Source organism: Mytilus trossulus, chromosome 5 (assembly GCF_036588685.1).
Source record: "Mytilus trossulus isolate FHL-02 chromosome 5, PNRI_Mtr1.1.1.hap1, whole genome shotgun sequence".
NCBI lineage: Eukaryota > Metazoa > Mollusca > Bivalvia > Mytilida > Mytilidae > Mytilus > Mytilus trossulus.
The window spans coordinates 81,862,746-81,885,180 of NC_086377.1; the positions used below are offsets into that span (position 1 = coordinate 81,862,746).

Here is a 22,435-nt window from a genome sequence, read left to right on the forward strand (position 1 = left end):
CAAAACCAAGTGAAGAATGTAAAAAAAATCAGAATTAAGATAAGAATCATATCTTATCAGGTGTAACATTTAGATAATGCTATTAACATATTTTAAAGAGAGTCATAGTTTAACTGATTGATTGATGACATTATTGATTATGGAAAATAAATGTTAATTCATTGCATAATTTTAACATTTAAATTCAATTTCAAAATATAAAAACCTTAACATCCTTCTAATGAGATTAGTAATGATGTTAAGATTTTCATACACAAATAAGATTTGATATTGAATTAATATGGTGCGTGAATAGAAGGCACAAAAAAGATGGCTACAATGTAAAACTAATTTAAATCAGTGCTATAACATCTCTGCTGATAGCGCAGTCCATGCAATAGAGTTTTTATTAATGTGGTCAGATGTTTGTACTTATGCCCTTTCTCACCTGGATCAACAATAATCCACTCTTTTGTAAGAATATCTAGGCCACAGCGACCTTCTACCAGAGAAATCCCATCTGTCGGGTGTCGACCATCAGGTATAATTTCTCCAGCTAACAGCTTAACAAGAGTCGACTTCCCAACAGAAAATTGGCCAGTTACCATGCATCTCATATCAAATGATTCATAGCTGCCCTTCCCTAATAAACGATTTAACATGGCAGACTGTTGCCCTTTTCCGATGGAATCTAAAAAAAATTAAAAAAAATTGGAAAGTTTTGATTTGTTCATGTTGTGAAAAAAAAATGTATCCATACAAACACTCATAGATAATTTCTCCTCATTTGTTGGTTAATATGTTGATATGTCATCTTTTCGATATGTCAATGCGTTAAATATGTCACAATGTCTTTATGTCTATGTTTTTATGTATTAGCCTGTTTATGTATTGAATTATTGGTGTAATGATGTAGAAGTCTGTTAATGTGTTAATTTGTTAGTGTTTTAATATGTTAATGTGTTGATATATGAATATTTTAATGTGTTGAAATTTCAGTGTGTCAATATGTCTGTGTCGATGTATGAGTCTGCATGATAATGTGTTAAAATGTCAGTTTGTCGATATCTCTGTGTGGATGAACTTATCTGTTAATGTGTTAATTTATAAGTGTGTTGATATGTTTACATGTTGATGTACAAGTCTGTTAATTTGTTGATCTGTTAGTGTGCCAATATGTAAAGGTGTATGTATGAGTCTGAAATTTTAGTTAATATGTCAGTGTGTCAATATGTTTATGTGTCGATGTATGATTGTTAATGTATTGATATATCAGTGTGTTAATGCATTGATGTTTGAATCTGTTAATGTGTTAATCTGTCAGTGTGTTTATATTCTAATGCATTTATTTTTAAGTCTCTCAAGGTATCAATATGTCGTTGTGTTGATGTATGAGTCTTGTTCTATGTAGATCTGTCAGTGTTTTGATGTATGAGTGTTAATGGGTTGATTTGTCAGTGTGTCGATGTATCAATGTGTAGATGTTTTAGTATGTTTATGTGTTGATATGTTGATGTGTTGATATGTCATGTGTAGATTTATGAATCTGTAATAGTGTTCATCTGTCAGTGTGTCAATATCCAAATGTGTTGCTGTGTGAGTCTGTTAATGTGTCGTAATGTCAACTTGTGGATGTTAGAGACAGTTAATGTGTCGTAATGTCAACTTGTGGATGTTAGAGACTGTTAATGTGTTGATTTGACAGTGTGTCAATATGTTAATGTGTTAATGTATGAGTTGTTCAATATGTTTGTGGTTCAATATGTTCAAGAGTGTCTATATGTCTATATATGTATTGATGTATGATCCTGTCAATGTGCCAATATGTCGACGTGTGTATATTTTAGTTTGTTAATGTGTTGATTTGTCAGTGTGTCAATTTGTCAATATGCAAATGTTTCAGTCTGTTAATGTGTAGATCTGTCAATGTGTCAATGTATGAGTCTGTTAATGTGTTCATCTGTCAATGTGTTTATGTTTGAGTCAGGGAATGTGTTGATATGTCAGTGTGTCATTATGTCAATGTGTTGATGTTTGAGTCAGGAAATGTGTTGATATGTCAGTGTGTCAATATGTCAATTTGTTGATGTTTGAGTCTGGTAATATGTTGATATGTCATTGTGTCAATATCCAATGTGCTGATGCATGAGTCTATCAATGTGTTGATCTATTAGCGTGATGATGTATGTGTGCTTAAGTGTTGATCTGTCAATGTTTCAATATGTCAAGGTGTTGATGTATGAATCTGGTTATATGTTGATATGTAAGTGTGTCAATATGTCAATGTGTTGATGTATGAATCTGGTTATATGTTGTTATGTAAGTGTGTCAATATGTCAATGTGTTGATGTATGAATCTGGTTATATGTTGATATGTAAGTGTGTCAATATGTCAATGTGTTGATGTATGAATCTGGTTATATGTTGATATGTAAGTGTGTCAATATGTCAATGTGTTGATGTATGAATCTGGTTATATGTTGATATGTAAGTGTGTCAATATGTCAATGGGTTGATGTATGAATCTGGTTATATGTTGATATGTAAGTGTGTCAATATGTCAATGTGTTGATGTATGAGCCTGTCAATGTGTTGATCTATCAGCGTGATGAAAAATGTGTGTTAAAGTGTTGATTTGTCAGTGGGTGGATATGTTAAATTGTTGAAGTGAGAGTCTGGTAATATGTTGATATGTCAGTGTGTCAATATGTCAATGTGTCTGTTCAATATGTCATTGTGTTGATGTACGAGTCTTTTAATATGTTGATCTATCAGTGTGAATCTGTTAATGTGTTAAGTTTGTCAATGTGTCAATATGTATATGTGCTGATGTATGGCATGTATGGGTCTGTTTATTTTTTGATTTGTCAGTGTGTCAATATGTCAACTTGTTAATGTTTGAGTGCGTTTATATGTTGATTTGTCAGTGTGTCAAAATGTCAATGTGTTGATGTACCAGTCTGTTAATATGTTGATCTGTCAGTGTATCAATATGTCAATGTGTTGATGTGTTAAATCTGTTAGTGTGTCAATATGTTTATGTGTCGATGTATAAGTGTTAATGTATTGATATATCAGTGTATTAATGTTTCATGTTTGAATCTGTTAATGTGTTAATCTGTCAGTGTGTTTATATGGCAATGCATTGATTTTTAGGTCTCTCAAGGTATCAATATTTCATTGTGTAGATGTATGAGTCTTGTTATATGTAGATCTGTCAGTGTTTTGATGTATGAGTGTTTATGGGTTGCTTTGTCAGTGTGTCGATGTATCAATGTGTAGATGTTTTAGTATGTTAATGTGTTGATATGTTGATGTGTCAATATGTATATGTGTTGATGTGTGAGTCTGTTAATGTGTTGATCTGTCAATGTGTTGATATATCAAATGTTGATGTATGAATCAGTTGATGTGTTGATCTGTCAGTGTTTCAATATAACAATGAGTCAATATATGAGTCTTGTTATTTTTTCTAATCTGTCAGTGTATCAATATGACAATGTGTTGATGTATGAATATGTTTATGTGTTGATTTGTCAGTGTAGCAATATGCCAATTGATGAGTCTGTTTCGTGTTTATCTGTCAGTTTGTCGATATGTCAATGTGCAGATGAATGAATCTGTAAAAGTGTTAATCTGTCAGTGTGTCAATATAGCAATGTGCAGACCTCGACAATAACGCTTGTCCAATTGTCCGGTACCAGAGGGAAAAAAGGTCGGACAAGTAAAAGCTGTATCAAGCTTGTCCGTTGGGACAAGTACAATTATTCTGCAGAAAATAAACTTCATAAACTTTAATGAACAGAGTATAATTATAAACAACAAACAAACAAAACAAATATTAATTTGACATGTATCTGTCACGTGGTTTCTGTAATCTGTCTATTCAAATGCAAAACCTTTTTCTTCGACTTGCAATCGATAATTTAAACTGGTTCTTTGTCAGGTACTTTTTAACAGGTCAAAAGTATACTATCCTCGGAAACCAGTCTTACTGATCCGAATCAATGCTGCGCTTTATAGATAAGGTAACTTTATAGTACAGTTCGTCACCTGGACAGGTTTAGCTCGAAGTTTAAGACAGTCTGGCACCCTAGGACACATATTTAGTAGACATGATTGATAGACAGTTTGGCAAGACAGGAGACAATTTGGGACCAAGACAAATCAGTATCTCATTTTCTTACCTTATTATGTTCTTTTTAATAAATACCATATGAGTTTTCTCATTGGCAATCATACCTCATCTTCTTTTTATTGATTGCATTTGAATAGATTCTGATGAGACTGGCATTGGTGAAAACTAGAACCTAAGTCCTGTGACATGACTAGATTCAGTTGTACTTGACTCATATTTTTGAAAAGTATTTCAAAAGAAATTCATCAAATTCAATTCTATTATTTAAATTCGTTTTGTTCCTTTAATCAACTTAAAATGTAACCAGATGCTCCGCAGGGCGTAGCTTTATACGACCGCAGAGGTTGAACCCTGAACGGTTGGGGCAAGTATGGACACAACATTCAAGCTGGATTCCGCTCTAAATTTGGATTGTGATTAAATAGTTGACACAGCATAGGTTTCTGACACAGAATGAATGTATTCAAATGAACTTAAAATTTTTGTTTTCTCTTAGAGCAATTCACTATGCTGTTGAATATTAATCCTCTCAAAAAAATGTTTGAAGAAATTTTCTTTTTATTTATGAAATTTCAAATGAGAAAAATTGAACCCAATTTTTTAATCACATCCCCCTTTCCCTTATTCCAAAACTAATTTCAATTAAAACATACTAATGGAGTTTGCAACAATTACTACTCATTTAAATACATCATAAAATATTAAGATGTAAAAAAACTGCTTGTTATCACTGAATGGTAAAGATTATTTAAATTTATCAGTTGGTAGTAAAAAGTGAATATACATTGTATATTGCTCGTCTAAACATCAACCCAACAATGTTAGATCTGTAAATTTGCTTTCGCAAATTTTTGGTTCTTCCCTCGCCGGGATTCGAACCCATGCTACTGTGATATTGTGACACCAAATCGCCTGCACTGCAGCCGTCCCGCTAGACCACACGACCACCTGGGCTCTCAAAAAAGAGCTTTCGGTGGCCATATGTTACCTTTCCACGTCAGTTTTAATCTAGCGGCGTACTACAGTACATGATATATAAGGCATGAAGATGTTATTGTTACAGATCAGCTAAATTATCTATAGTAAAGGATCCTACAAATTAATGTAAGATACAGTCACAGAAAATAATTATATTCATAAGTACGTCTGAGTCAGACATTGTATATTGTATATAACAAAGATTTAAGTTGATTCTGGACAAAGAAAGATAACTCCAATTAAAAAAATTCTTGCAGATATTTCTTGCTTACTATACTGGACAAAGAAAGATAACTCTTATTTAAAAAAAAAATTGCTATTTCACAATATTGTGAAATTAGATATTTCTTGCCATTGCACAATACTGTGCAATTGAAAAGACTTGCTATTGCACAATACTTAATATAATAATTTTAGATCCTGATTTGGACCAACTTGAAAACTGGGCCCATAATAAAAAATCTAAGTACATGTTTAGATTCAGAATATCAAAGAGGCCCAAGAATTTAATTATTGTTAAAATCAAACTTAGTTTAATTTTGGACCCTTTGCACTTTAATTTACACCAATTTTAAAACTGGACCATATATTAAGAATCTACATACACAGTTAGATTTGGCATATATCAAAGAACCCCAATTATTCAATTTTTGATGAAATCAAACAATGTTTAATTTTTTACCTCGATTTGGGCCAACTTGAAAACTGGGCCAATAATCAAAAATCTAAGTACATTTTTAGATTCATCATATCAAAGAACCCCTAGGTTTCAATTTTTGTTAAAATCAAAATAAGTTTAATTTTGGACCCTTTGGGCCCCTTTTTCCTTAACTGTTAAGACCAAAACTCCCAAAATCAATACCAACCTTCCTTTTATAGTCATAAACCTTGTGTTTAAATTTCATAGATTTCTATTTACTTATACTAACGCTATGGTGCGAAAACCAAGAAAAATGCTTATTTGGGTCCCTTTTTGGCCCCTAATTCCTTAACTGTTGGGACCGAAACTCCAAAAATCAATACCAACCTTCCTTTTGTGGTCATAAACATTGTGTTTAAATTTCATTGATTTCTATTTACTTTAACTAAAGTTATTGTGCGAAAACCAAGAATAATGCTTATTTGGGCCCTTTTTTGGCCCCTAATTCCTAAACTGTTGAAACCAAAACTCCCAAAATCAATCCCAACCTTTCTTTTGTGGTCATAAACCTTGTGTCAAAATTTCATAGATTTCTATTAACTTAAACTAAAGTTATAGTGTGAAAACCAAGAAAATGCTTATTTGGGCCCTTTTTGGCCCCTAATTCCTAAAATATTGGGACCAAAACTCCCAAAATCAATACCAGCCTTCCTTTTATGGTCATAAACCTTGTGTTAAAATTTCATGGATTTCTATTCACTTTTACTAAAGTTAGAGTGCGAAAACTAAAAGTATTCGGACGACGACGACAACGACGACAACGACGACGACAACGACGACGCAGACGACGACGCCAACGTGATAGCAATATACGACGAAATTTTTTTCAAAATTTGCGGTCGTATAAAAAGGTTATTTTGGGTTAAAAAAAAATTGGACAAGTAACAATTTCATTCGGACAAGTAAGTTTTGGTATGTACTTGTCCTACTGGACAAGTTGAAAAAAAGTTATTGTAGACATGGAAGAGGCCTGATGTGTCGATGCATATATGAGTCTGTTATTGTGTTGATCTGTCTAAGTGTGGATACATCAATGTGTCAGTATATGAGTCTGTTTAAGTGTTGATCTGTCAATGTGTCAATATGTCAATGTGAAGATCTCTCAAGGCGTTGATGTGTAAAAAGCTTTCGAACTGTCAATGTAAAAATATGTCAATTTGTTAATTTGTCAACTGGTCAATGTGTCCATATGTCTTTGTGTCAATGTTTGAATTTGATCCTCTTTTGATACCTCAATTTTGAGATGATGATCTGTCAGTGTTTTAATATGGCAATTGATTAATATGTCGATTTTTTAATAGGTAAACTGGTCAATGTGTCTATCCGTCTATGTGTCAATGTATTAATATGCCAAAAACTACTTATTTATTAATCCAGTTGAGCCAATGGCTGGTTTTCAGCATTTCAACTTCCCCTTATTAGCATTAGAGCCAACATGAAAAGACAGACACAAGTCCCTTAAAAAAATTAGACATAAAATTGCAGATAGAGCACAAATCTCAACAAACGTCCATGAGAACAATTATTGATCCACCAGTGGCGTCCATCAGTTTGTACTTGCAAAGAAACCCTTCAATACGTAATTGCATGATATCCTGTCCATTTATTTAATTTATTTTATTATTCCACACTTTGTAAATACTAATAGTTTATTTTAATGAGACATCCATCTTCACTGAACTTAAAATTGAGAATGGAATGGGGAATGTGTCAAAGAGACAACAACCACCATAGAAAAAACAACAGCAGAAGGTCACCAATAGGTCTTCAATGTAGCGAGAAATTCCCACACCCGGAGGCGTCTTTCAGCTGGCTCCTTAACAAATATATACTAGTTCAGTGATAATGAACGCCATACTAATTTTCAAATTGTACACAAGAAACTAAAATTAAAATAATACAATACTAACAAAGGCCAGAGGCTCCTGACTTGGGACAGGCGCAAACATGCTTGTATACATTAAACTTTAGGGGCCAGCTGAAGCAGCCTCTAGGTGTGGGATTTTCTCGCTGTGTTAGAGACCAATGGGAGGCCTTGGGCTGTTTTATGCTTTTTGATCTGGTTAAAGTTTCTTTGAAGCATTCCCCGTTTCCATTCGTAATTTTTATCAAATATTCAATTGCTTGAGTTATATATACTAACTAAGTTTCAAGTTGATGTGATCACAAACTACATGTTTATTTCAAATAACTGGGAGAGATGCACAAACAAGAAACATCATGACCCTCTACAAAAAAACATCCATGTACTTGTCTTAAGCAGATCAGCTATATCTCACTGTGGCAATACTCTCAGAAAAGTATGGATGTACTTGGGACAACAAATATCCGTTTATTAGAAACAAGTAATTATAAATCATTTCAGCCGGTATCTGAATGATTAACATTATATAATTACCTTCAACTACTGGTGCTGCAGGTTCCTGTAAATGGGTGTCAGGAGTTACTTCTGGGGATGTCTTTGACATGACAGTCTACAAAAGAAAAATATGCTATAGACTATCATGTCCTATGTGAAAACTTGTCAAATAGTTTAATACCCCTACAGAAAAAAAAAGTTGAGGGCCAGTTGAGGGCTAGCTGTTTTACGCAAAATAGATGAGGGCTAGGTGTTGAGCAGCTTTCTTTGGTAACATCTTCTGACATCCGACTCGAACTTCTCTTGAACTGAATTTTAATAAGTATTGTTATGCGTTTACCTTTCTGCATTGACTAGAGGTATAGGGGGAGGATTGAGATATCACAAACATGTTTAACCCCGCCACATGTTTGCGCCTGTCCAAAGTCAGGAGCCTCTGGCCTTTGTTAGTCTTGTATTATTTTAACTTTTAGTTTCTTGTGTACAATTTGGAGTTTAGTATGGTGTTCATTATCACTGAACTAGTATATATTTGTTTAGGGGCCAGCTGAAGAACGCCTCCTGGTGCGAGAATTTCTCATTGCATTGAAGACCTGTTGGTGACCTTCTGCTGTTGTTGTCTCTTTGACACATTCCCCATTTCCATTCTCAATTTTATAGCTCAACTCAAACCTTGCCAAGCACTGTATGTTTGATAGATGTCGCTCAACTGGCCCTCAACTGAACCTGGCCATTAAGTTGAGGAAGAGTTGAGCAATTGATCTTTGGTTTTCATATAGTTGAGCAAAAGTTGAGCATTCAGACTTTGATTTTTTTTTTTGTAGTTGAAGAAAAGTTGAGCAATTGATCTTTGATTTAACTTTTCATGTAGTTGAGCAAAAGTTGAGCAAAAGTTGAGCAATTAGAAATATGAGCTGGTGATATCAATGTTATGTGGTCCATCTGTTTTCAATTTATCTCTGTGTACATGTGTAAAGTACAAGAAGACAGGAAATTGTATTGTAAATGTACACAGAGTTTGAGGCAAAATTAAGGGAAGCACATGTTTTTATACATTTTTTTTCAGGTATTTACTTAACTATAACTCATAACATAAAAATAAAAAAACAAACAGTATTTTTTTATTATAAGATCAAATATTCAAGATTTTGGTAATTAAAATAGTTATTATTTAATAGGAGCAAATGTTAAAGGGATCACACTGTCACAATACCCTAAAAAACCTCAATCAAAGTTAAAATTTGAACTGGGCTTGAGCATGCACATGGCAAGCAAAGATGTCTTCTAGCTATCATGAATAAAATAAGAATTTTACAATGAATGTTTACTAATAACTGTATAGACATTGAATAGTGCAGTGTATTCTTCTGATGGCATGACTTTTGGATTTAGGAAGATTGATGTTTTAACAAATATTTATGGAAACATCTTTTGGTAAGTACATTGCATTAGAATTTCCACCATTTTGAATAAGTGTGTATGCACATTTAGTTCAAAATAGTGATATTTAAAGTGTCTTCTTAACTTTTTACAGTGAAGAAAAAATTTAGACAATATATTTATGCATTAATTTATATATTATCAAGTGTGTAAGACAGGAGACATATTTATTTTATAATTAAGAGAATTTGTTTTATAAAGTATTACTAATATACTAATAAGAATATTCTAATACCGGTACATATATAATGAATATGGTATAAAACTATAGATATCTGGGGTAAGACTGCCAATAAGACATCTATCCACAAATGACAGATATATATATATATACAAAAATTTGCGAAAGCAAATTTACAGATCTAACATTGTTGGGTTGATGTTTAGACGAGTTGTATATATATTACTTATATTGGGTGAATGCCCCCCAGACTAGGCAAGTTAGTCTGGGTCAACAGACCCTTTGTCTATACGCGGCAAAAGAACGTCATAAAAGTTATTATAACGTAATGTATCCAAGTGATGTAATTGTTGTTTCAATGTTGTAATTTATTCCAATGAAGAAGGCCGTAATGGCCGAAACGTATGGGAATTTGTTTTATAGTTTTTATTATATATATATATATATATATATATCTTTTTTTTTCTTGTTGAACATGTTGAACAACTCTTTCTGTTTTGAGAATTTCAGTATATATCTAAATACTTCTCCTTCCATAAAAATTAATATGGCTGCAGGATTAACTAGATTTATTTACTAGATAACTTTTAACTAAAGTCTCTAAAGAGCCTGTGTCGCTCACCTTGGTCTATGTGCATATTCAACAACTGACACTCTCCAACATTGTAGACAAGAATAGAATTCACGACAAAAATCAGTTTAGATGATCTTGTATTGCTTATCATTTAGCCTGTTTACTTTCTATCTAACTTCTTTAGTTTTTGCTCAAAACACAAATGAAGATAAACAAAATTCTCATTTAAGGGCAATCACTCCTATAAAGAGTCAGTCTACTTAACTATATCGGCAACATTTAAATTGTAAGTAGATCTTGACTTGCTGATCATTTTGTGATTTAAAGTGTATCTTTATCTATTATAATTTTCTATCATTTATGACAAAACGCAAAAAAAGGTGAAAATCATCTTTTAAGGGCAATAACTCCAAAAAGGAGTCGTCTGACCATTTCCTCCATATTGTCTTCATTGTAGATTTTGCTTTGCTGATCGTTTTTGTCTAGCTAATTTTCTATCTGTCTAATATAGTTTTAAGATAGAAGGCAAACAAGAATGTGTTCAAAGTACACGGATGCCCCACTTGCAATATCATTTTCCATGTTCCATGGACTGTAAAAATTGGGTAATAATCTAATTTGGCATTAAAATTAGAAAGATTATACTATAGGGAACATATGTACTAAGTTTCAAGTTGATTGGACTTCAATTTCATCAAAAACTACCTTGACCAAAAACTTTAACCTGAAACTCCCTCTTTCATTTTCTATGTTCAGTGGACCGTGAAATTGGGTCAAAAGACTAACTTGGCTTTAAAATTAGAATGATCATATCATAAGCAACAAGTGTACTAAGTTTCAAGTTGATTGGACTTCAGCTTCATCAAAAACTACGTTGACCAAAAACCTTAACCTGAAACTCCCCCATTCATTTTCTATGTTCAGTGGACCGTGAAATTGGGGTGAAAGTCTAATTTGGCCTTAAAATAAGAAAGATCGTATCATAAGCAACAAGTGTACTAAGTTTCAAGTTGATTGGACTTCAGCTTCATCAAAAACTACCTTGACCAAAAACTTTAACATGAAACTCCCCCTTTCATTTTCTATGTTCAGTGGACCGTGAAATTGGGGTCAAAAGTCTATTTTGGCTTTAAAATTAGAAAGGTCATATCATAAGCAACAAGTGTACTAAGTTTCAAGTTGATTGGACTTCAGCTTCATCAAAAACTACCTTGACCAAAAACTTTAACCTGAACAGACGCACAGACGAATGGACGCACAGACGAACAGACGAAGGGAGCCACAGACCAGAAAACATAATGCCCCTCTACTATTGTAGGTGGGGCATAAAAACGGAAAGATTGGTCAGCGAAGGGCAATAACTCTAACAAGGAGTCTATAGACAATTTTGACCATGTTGACCTATCTGTAGAACTTGTCTTGTTCATCATCTTCACCGCTGTATCTATTATAGTTTTCAAGATAGTAGGCAAAAATAAAAAAAAATGGTTAAATTTGTCATTTGAGGGCAATAAATCCTACAAGAAGTCATCTGACGGTTTTGACAAGTATAGACAATTGGCAGAGCTCAACATCCTGAACATTTTAGCTCTTGTCAGATTTTCTCTTTATAATGGATTTCAAAATTATAGACAAAGGGTCTGATGACCCAGACTAACTTGCCTAGTCTGGGGGGCATTCACCCAATATAAGTATATATGGTTTTTAGAAAAGTAAAACGGAATAATTCTGACAAGAGTGCACCTCTGAAATGTCTCGCCTGCTTTACTAACCATGATTGGTTTTATGTTGATAGTCTTAAAGATAAAGTTTCACTACAAGTATCACATAAACTTAAAATTATTAATGATCCATTAAAATGAGGTCAAGGTCATATAAACCAAGTCAGACAGACATGTACACCTTACAATCATTCCATGCATCAAATAAAGTTGACCTTTTTGCTTATAATATCTAAGAAGCAGACTTAAACAGAAAAACTAAACACTGACCAACGAACCATGAAAATGAGGTCAAGGTCAGATGAACCCTGCCAGACAGACATATACACCTTACAATCATTCCATACACCAAACATAGACCTATTGTTTATAGTATTAGAAAAACAGACCAAAACACTAAAACTTAACATTGACCAATGAACCATGAAAATGAGGTCAAGGACAAATGACACCTGCCAGTCAGACATGTACACCTTACAATCATTAATCCATACATCAAGTATTGTTGACTTAACATTGATCAATGAACCGTGAAAATGAGGTCAAGGTCAGATGTACCCCTTACAATCATTCTATACACCATACATAGCTGACCTACTGCTTATAGTATCCGAGAAATGGACCTAATCACATAACTTTAACCTTGATTACTGATCTATGAAATGAGGTGGAGGTCAGGTGACCCCTATCTGACGGACATGTAGACGTTGCAAGGAACCCATATACCAAATATAGTTATCCTTTTACTCATAAGTGAGAAATTCACATAACAAAAAATTCAACTTTTTTTCACACAGTCGCTGAACCATGAACATGAGGACAAGGACAATGGACATATGACAGAGGGAAACTTCCTAACATAAGGTATCTGCATACAAAGTATGAAGCATCCAGGTCTTCTACCTTCTGAAATATAAAGTTTTATACAAATAGTTTACACCGCCAACGGATAGTTATACCCATGTCTCACTCTACGACTTTCGTCACAGGCGAGACAAAAATGGAACATATATCCGGAGTCAAGAGTCAGTAATATGAAAATAGTCTATTTACAACAGAACCTTTTTACAAAATACTCAATAACTCAAAATAAAATTTTGAGTCATCACCAAAAAGTATACAGATCTTTAGATAAATATAACAAAGAGGTGTGTAAAGTTTTACGCAATAATCATAAATTAATTTTGAGATACGGCGCAACATGTAAAAAAAACCCTCCCCCTTTTTTACAAAATACTATGAAATTTTGAATCATCACCAAAAAGTGATAAACAGATATTAAGATTAATGTAACTAAGACGTGTGTAAAGTTTTAAGCAATAATCAAGCAAAAATCAAGAATCGTTTTTGAGATACGGTGCTACATGTGAAAAAGAATCACACCACTGTTTTAGTTACAAAGTGCCATAACTCATAAAGTTTAAATCTTATTTGCACCAAAAAGTATACAGATCATTTGACCATCATAAGAAACAACTATTATAAGTTTCATGAAATTTAAATAAGGTGTTCTCAAGTTATGGTGCGACATGTTTACGCCGGACAGACACCGGTCATTTGTATCCCATAATATGTCCCGTCAAAATGTTGACTTGCATATAAAACTAGAGGCTCTCAAGAGCCTGTGTCGCTCACCTTGGTCTATGTGCATATTACACAATGGACACAGATAAATTCATGACAAAATTGTGTTTTGGTGATCATGATGTGTTTGTAGATCTAACTTTACTGGACATTCTTCTTGCTACAATTATCTCTATCTATAATGAACTTGGCCCCGTAATTACAGTGGAAAATATATTCTAAAAATTACAAAAATTTATGAAAATTGTTAAAAAATGACTATAAAGGGCAATAACTTCTTAAGGGGTAAACTGAAATTTTGGTCATGTTGACTTATTTGTAGATCTTACTTTGCCGAACATAATTGCTGTTTACAGTTTATCTCTAGCTATTATAATATTCAAGATAATAACCAAAAACTACAAAATGTCCTTAAAATTACTAATTCTGGGGCAGCAACCCAACAACAGGTTTTCTGTTTTGTCTGAAAATTTCAGGCCAGATAGATCTTGACCTAATAGATTATTTTACCTCAAGTCAGATTTGCTCTAAATGCTTTGGTTTAAGAGTAACAAGCCAAAATCTACATTTTACCCCTATGTTCTATTTTTAGCCATGGCTGTCATCTTGGTTGGTTGGCAAGGTCACGCCACACATTTTTGTTAACTAGATACCACAAAGATGATTGTTGCCAAGTTTGGTTAAATTTGGCCTAGTAGTCTCAGAGGAGAAAAGTTTTGTAAAAGAATACTAAAATTTACGAAAAATTATTAAAAATTGACTATAAAGGGCAATAACTCCTAAAGAGGTAAACTGACCATTTCGGTCATGTTGACTTATTTGTAAATCTTACTCTGTTGAAAATTATTTAGGTTTACAGTTTATCTCTATCTATAATAATATTCAAGATAACAACCAAAAACAGTAAAATTTCCTTAAAATTACCAATTTAGGGGCAGCAAACCAACAATGGGTTGTCCGATTCATCTGAAAATTTCAGGGCAGATAGATCTTAACCTGATAAACCCACGTCAGATTTGCTCTAAATGCTTTGGTTTTTGAGTTATAAGCCAAAAACTGCATTTTGCCCCGATGTTCCATTTTTAGCCATGGCGGCCATCTTGGTTGGTTTGGCAGGTCACCGGACACAATTTTTAAACTAGATACCCCAATGATGATTGTGGCCAAGTTTGGTGAAATTTAGCCCATTAATTTCAGAGGAGAAGATTTTTGTAAAAGTTAACGACGCCGGATGACGCCGGACGCCAAGTGATGGGAAAAACCTGAGACATCCAACAGATGAGAACACAGATTTTAAACATTTGTCTTTCACGTATGCCAACATTTATATCAGGCAACAAGCTTGGAATTGTCAAAAAAAGAGGGACGAAAGATACCAAAGGGACAGTCAAACTCATAAATCTAACTTACATTGTTAACTGACAAAAATTACTACAATGACATTGAAAACTACAGGCAAATGTTTAATTGTAATTTCTTTGTACCAAGTCTGTTTTGTCTCTCATAATCTGTAAATATCTTTTAAAGTAAGACAAGACTATTTACCTTAAGGAAGTCTATCACTTCTTTCTTCTCTTCAGAACCATACCCTGATATTGCCAGATCATAAGGAGTCTTACCCTGAAATACAATCAAATAATCTTTCATTAATTATACCCATATATATCTTTTATTTCAAAAACTGTAAAACGATAAATAATAGGTAATTGTTGCATTAATGTTACCTGTATAATTCAAAACGATGAATAATAGGTAAAATATTGCACTAATGTTACCTTTATAACATGTATAATGCAATAAAGTAATAGGTAACTGTTGCATCAATTTTATTTATACAATGCAGAATAGTCTTTTTTATACTTGACATAAAGAACAGTGAACCTAAACCAACAACAAATATGAAGTAACATTATAAAGAAATCAATGAATAGTATTTGAGATTTTACTGTTAAAGAAATTATTGCAGTATGTAAAATATCACATTAAAACCCAAAAAAATACGAGAAATCAATCTATCTTTATGATAATTCAACAATCTGTCTGGAAACTACACTTAATTTTGTCTGTGTCATTAACTTGTAATAAGTAACAACAGAGTGTAAGGGATTTTACTAACTCTACATATTTGGAACATATGAAAAATCTCATATTACTGGTACAACTGTTATATTAAAATACATTCTGCAAAATACAGCTGGGATTGTTTCTTTACTCACATGATTTTTGTTTGATTCACATTGACAATGACAGTAATATTATTCTAGTAAGTGCTTTATTTACAACTATGACACATGAGTAAAAAGTTTACATATGTTACTGTGGAGTGTTATTATTCGTGATTTTTGTTCGATTCACATTGACAATGAGAGTATTATTATTCTACTACTAGCTTTATGACAACCACTATGACACATGAGTAAAAGGCTGACACATGTTACTGCAGAGTATCATTTTTCGTGCTTTGTGTTCGATTCACATGAATAATAATATCATTATTCTATAATGTGCTTCATTGAAAACCACTATGACACACAAGTAAAAGGCTAACATATTATGTTACTGTGGAGTGTCACTTTTCTTGTTTGTGCTCTTTTCAATATAATATTAATGACACATGAAGAAAACTGTAATATATGTCATTTTTCTTGTTTGTGCTGTATCTGCATTATAAAAGGCTGAAATATGTGGGCAACACTGTTTTTGTTTTATACTTTTTATATATATATTGGCTAATTGATTAATTAGTGAATGCTTGGTATCAAGTGTGTTGGTAAAGTATAAGATTGTAGTTGTGTTGGTAGTGTATGATGTGTAGCTGGAGTAGGATTAGATCATAGCTTTGTTAGTAGTATATAATTGGTGTAAGGTATGTTGGTTGAATGTGATTAGATAGTAGTTATGATGGTAAGGTTTGATTGGATGGTTGATATGCTGGTAGTGTAGAATTTGTGTTAGAAGTGTAATTGAACTATGATTAGATGGTTGATGTGCTGGTAGTGTATGATTGGTGTTAGATGTGTAATTGGATTGATGTAGGGTGTGTTGGTACAGTATGATGAGATGGTAGTTGTGTCAGTAGTATATGATTGATGTAGGGTGTGTTGGTGGAGTATGATGGGATGGTAGTTGTGTCAGTAGTTTAGGATTGGTGTCGGGTGTGTTGGTGGAGTATGAGGAGATGGTAGTTGTGTCAGTAGTGTAGGATTGGTGTAGGGTGTGTTGGTGGAGTATGATGAGATGTTAGTTGTGTCAGTAGTTTAGGATTGATGTAGGGTGTGTTGGTGGAGTATGATGAGATGGAAGTTGTGTCAGTAGTATATGATTGATGTTAGGTGTGTTGGTGGAGTATGAAGAGATGGTAGTTGTGTCAGTAGTTTAGGATTGGTGTAGGGTATGTTGGTGGAGTATGAGGAGATGGTAGTTGTGTCAGTAGTGTAGGATTGGTGTAGGGTGTGTTGGTGGAGTATGATGAGATGTTAGTTGTGTCAGTAGTTTAGGATTGATGTAGGGTGTTGTGGTGGAGTATGATGAGATGGTAGTTGTGTCAGTAGTATATGATTGATGTTAGGTGTGTTGGTAGAGTATGATGAGATGGTTGTTGTGTCAGTAGTTTAGGTTTGATGTAGGGTGTATTTAGTAGAGTATGATGATATGGTAGTTGTGTCAGTAGTTAAGGATTGATGTAGGGTGTGTTGGTGGAGTATGATGACATGATTGATGTGCTGGTAGTGTATTATTGGTGTTAGATGTGTAATTGGAGTATAATTAGATGGTTGATGTGCTGGTAGTGTTTTATTGGACTTAGATGTGTAATTGGAGTATAATTAGATGTTTTGATGAGCTGGTAGTGTATTATTGGAGTTAGTTATCAAAGGTACCAGGATTATAATTAACTACATCATATGCTACTGACACACCTACCACCAATCCTACACTACTGATACAATTACATGTGTAATTGGAGTATAATTAGATGGTTGATGAGCTGGTAGTGTATTATTGGTGTCAGTAGTGTAGGATTGGTGTTAGATGTGTTGGTGGAGTATGATGAGATGGTAGTTGTGTCGGTAATGTACAATTGGTGTTAGGTGTGTTGGTGGAGTATAATGAGATGGTAGTTGTGTCAGTAGTGTATGATTTGTGTTAGGTGTGTTGGTGGAGTATGATGAGATGGTAGTTGTTTCAGTAGTGTACGATTGGTGTTAGGTTTGTTGGTGGAGTATGATGAGATGGTAGCTGTGTCAGTAGTATTTTATTGGTGTTAGGTGTGTTGGTGGAGTATGATGAGATGGTAGTTGTCAGTAGTATATGATTGATATAGGGTGTGTTGGTGGAGTATGATGAGATGGTAGCTGTGTCAGTAGTATATGATTGATGTAGGATGTGTTGGTGAAGCATGGTGAGATGGTATTTGTGTCAATAGTATATGATAGGTGTTAGGTGTGTTAGTAGAGTATGATGAGATGGTAGTTGTGTCAGTAGTATATGACTGATGTAGGGTGTGTTGGTGGAGTATGATGAGATGGTAGTTGTGTCAGTAGTATATGATTGATGTAGGGTGTGTTGGTGGAGTATAATGAGATGGTAGTTGTGTCAGTAGTATATGACTGATGTAGGGTGTGTTGGTGGAGTATGAGGAGATGGTAGTTGTGTCAGTAGTATATGATTGATGTAGGGTGTGTTGGTGGAGTATAATGAGATGGTAGTTGTGTCAGTAGTGTAGGATTGGTGTAGGGTGTGTTGGTGGAGTATGATGAGATGGTTGTTGTGTCAGTAGTTTAGGATTGATGTAGGGTGTGTTGTTGGAGTATGAGGAGATTGTAGTTGTGTCAGTAGTTTAGGATTGATGTAGGGTGTATTGGTGGAGTATAATTAGATGGTTGATTTAAGGTTAGTGGTAGAAGTGTAATTGAACTATGATTAGATGGTTGATGTGCTGGTAGTGTATAATTGGTGTTAGATGTGTAATTGAATTGATGTAGGGTGTGTTGTTGGAGTATGATGAGATGGTAGTTGTGTCAGTAGTTTATGATTGATGTAGGGTGTGTTGGTGGAGTATGATGAGATGGTAGTTGTGTCAGTAGTTTATGATTGATGTAGGGTGTGTTGGTACAGTATGATGAGATGGTAGTTGTGTCAGTAGTGTAGGATTGGTGTTAGTTGTGTTGGTGGAGTATGAGGAGATGGTAGTTGTGTCAGTAGTTTAGGATTGGTGTAGGGTGAGTTGGTAGAGTATGAGGAGATGGTAGTTGTGTCAGTAGTGTATGATTGATGTAGGGTGTGTTTGTAGAGTATGATGAGATGGTAGTTGTGTCATTAATTTAGGATTGGTGTAAGGTTAGTGGTAGAAGTGTAATTGAACTATGATTAGATGGTTGATGTGCTGGTAGTGTATTTTTTGAGTTAGATGTGTAATTGGAGTATGATTAGATGGTTGTTGTGTTGGTAGTGTATAATTGGTGTTAGATGTGTAATTGAATTGATGTAGGGTGTGTTGGTACAGTATGATGAGATGGTTGTTGTGTCAGTATTTATGATTGGTGTAGGGTGTGTTGTTGGAGTATGATGAGATGGTAGTTGTGTCAGTAGTTTATGATTGATGTAGGGTGTGTTGGTGGAGTATGATGAGATGGTAGTTGTGTCAGTAGTTTATGATTGATGTAGGGTGTGTTGGTGGAGTATGATGAGATGGTAGTTGTGTCAGTAGATTATGATTGATGTGAGTTGTGTTGGTAGAGTATGATGAGATGTGAGTTGTGTCATTAATTTATGATTGATGTAGGGTGTGTTGTTGGAGTATGATGAGATGGTAGTTGTGTCAGTAGTTTAGGATTGGTGTAGGGTGTGTTCTTCCATACAGCAAATATGGTTGACATATTGCTTATAGTTTAAGAAAAACAGACCATAACCCAAAAACTTAACACTGAGCAATGAACCCTGAAAATAAGGTCAAGGTCAAATAAAACCTACGCGCCTGACATATTGATCATAAAACATTTCCATACACCAATTAAAGAACCTTAGTGAGCACGCTCACATACCCCATGTCCCCACATTGTCATTGGAGAAATTAAATAAGTATAAGAAAAAAAATTGTATAAGAAAAAATATTGAATAACAATTTCAATATACATAGTATGTCCTGATTATCTACAAAATTTCATGAAATTCTGTTGTGTGTTTTCAGAGGAGTTGCGATGACAAACTGTTGCAGAAGTACATTGAAGCAAATAAGTTCAAAGGGGCATAACTTGTAGAAAAAAAATTAAACCGTAATTTCCTGTCGATATGTCCTTATTATCTGAAAAGGTTTCGTGGAATTCTATTGTGTGGTTTGAGAGGAGTTGCGATGACAAACTGTTGAAGTAGTACATTAAAGTAAATAAGTTCAAAGGGGCGTAACTCCTAGAAAAAAAATTGAATAGCAAATTCCTGTCGATATGCACAACTACATAGTATGTCCTTATTATCTGAAAAGGTTTCGTGAAATTCTGTTGTGTGGTTTGAGAGGAGTTGCGATGACAAGAAACAGGACTGACGGACGGACGGACGGACGGGTCAAAAACATTATACCCTCCGCAACTTCGTTGCATGGGGTATAAATATAGTTGACCTATTGTATATACATTGTGTAGTATTAGAAAAAAGACCAAAACTCAAAAACTTAACTTTTCGTTCATTTTTTTATATAAATAAGGCAGTTAGTTTTCTCGTTTGAATTGTTTTACATTGTCTTATCGGGGCCTTTTATAGCTGACTATGCAGTATGGGCTTTTGCTCATTGTTGAAGGCCGTACGGTTAATGTCTGTGTCATTTTGGTCTGTTGTGGACAGTTGTTTCATTGGCAATCATACCACATCTTCTTTTTTATATTTGACTATTCAACCATGAAAATGTGGTCAAGGTCAATTGACACCTGTCAGCTAGACATGTACACTTTACAATCATTCCATACACCAAATATAGTAGACCTATTGCATACAGTATAAGAAAAACAGACCAAAACACAAACACTTAACTATAACCACTGAACCATGAAAATGAGGTCAAGGTCAGATGACACCTGCCAGTTGGACATGTACACCTTACAGTCCTTCCAATAGTATCTGAGATATGGACTTGTCCACCAAAACTTAACCTTGTTGAATGTTCACTGATCCATGAAATGAGGTCGAGGTCAAGTGAAAACTGTCTGACGGGCATGAGGACCTTGCAAGGTACGCACATAACAAATATAGTTATACTCTTACTTATAAAAGAGAATTTAAATTACAAAATAAGTTTTTTTCAAGTAGTCACTGAATCGTGAAAATGAGGTCAAGGACATTGGAAATGTGACTGGCGGAAACTTCGTAAAATGAGGCATCCATATACAAAATATGAAGCATCCAGGTATACCACCTTCTAAAATATAAAGCTTTTAAGAAGTTAGCTAACGCCGCAGGCACTGCTTGATCACTATTCCTTTGCCGAGCTTTCTGAGATTAAAGTCAAAAGCTCGACAAAAACAATCAGTTTTAAGGGGGGTCGCGGGTCTGAATCATTTGTTTAATTTTAAAAAAAAATGTGGTCACCATTCATTTATGCTCACAATCTGCCTTCGAAAGAAACATACATTTTTCTTAATGTCCTTTTTTCTGTTGACCTAATAGGGGAAATAGTTGTAATATCGAAATAAAAAAAGAACTAAATTACAGAAATCGCTTAAATTTTACAGTTAATTAGTTTATGTACAGCTTTTTCAAAAACAAAGAAAAATTATAGGTCACCGATGAGTTAAAAAAGATATTTCAAATTTAATGCCAAAAATGGCATTTTTGCACAAAAAAGAGATGATTTTGAGCTTTTCCAATGATATCTACATTTTAAAAGTCACCTGAGGCCAACACCAATTGATTTATTGGAATGATTCTTGTACCATAATGATAAAGTAATAACTACTTAAAGTAATAAATGAAATTTGTAATGAAAAATTATTGTTTAATTTTTTTCTGAAAATCTTATACCCGTGAGCCTCCTTAAGAAAACTGTGTTCATTCATTAGGTGTATTAATAAAAAGGTTAGTCCCTCCATGTAAAAGTTAAGCACAGACTGATTTCTTCATATTTAGTTTAACCTGTTTATTATACAGGTATTTCATCATAAAGTTGTACTTTATTATATTTTATCTGCAGCTGTTTATCCTCAACTATTGTATTTGTATTTATATTGTAATTGTACTTTCTATGTTGACCTGTATTTAGTTTTTAGAGAATGAAATAACTATCTATCTAATAGGAATAAAACTGAATGTTACCTGTTTTGATTTCACCCAAGGACTGCATCCTTGATCTATTAAACATTTTGTTACATCAATCTGTCCATACTGAGCAGCATGATGTAAAGCTGTTTCTCCATACTATAACAATATAAAAATATAAACATGTTTATGGTGTGTGATAACAAAATCATGAGAGGAGTCAAACAATTTACCAAATGTAAGAAAAATAACATTGCGTAAGAAAATAAACAATTATATTTGTGTATAAACTATTAAATGGTAGATTAAGATATATAAATTCAATGTATATTTTCTGACTCAGTGAAACAAAACAGGTAAAAAACTAGTAAACTGTTAATTATATAAGTGTAACAAGTCAAATAATAGCAACCCTCACTTTATATAATTCACAAGTATTTGTTGTCCATTTAACATGTATGATTAACAACATGATTTTATGTTGATTCAGTAGAATGATCAAAGTTGAAAAAAAAAACTTTCTTCAAGAAACATTAAAAC

The 22,435-nt window shown here is 33.7% G+C and overlaps 1 protein-coding gene across 1 annotated transcript; it reads right to left on the reverse strand.

Moving 5' to 3' along the window:
* Positions 1 to 326: 326 nt before the first annotated feature.
* LOC134718371 (uncharacterized) lies at positions 327 to 10,790 on the reverse strand. Its single transcript, XM_063580869.1, has 3 exons — positions 10,779 to 10,790; positions 8,194 to 8,269; positions 327 to 670 (listed from the first exon to the last, which is right to left on the reverse strand). Exons 1-3 carry the CDS (start codon positions 10,788 to 10,790, stop codon positions 327 to 329), a joined length of 432 nt encoding a protein of 143 aa, XP_063436939.1.
* Between the last annotated feature and the right edge of the window lie 11,645 nt (positions 10,791 to 22,435).

Bases quoted from the DNA above. Each gene is read 5' to 3' on its own strand.
- LOC134718371 (XM_063580869.1), bottom strand. The intron at 671-8,193 runs GTAATTATATAA...AATTTTTTTTAG, and splicing joins TGCAGCACCAGTAGTTGAAG to ATTCCATCGGAAAAGGGCAA.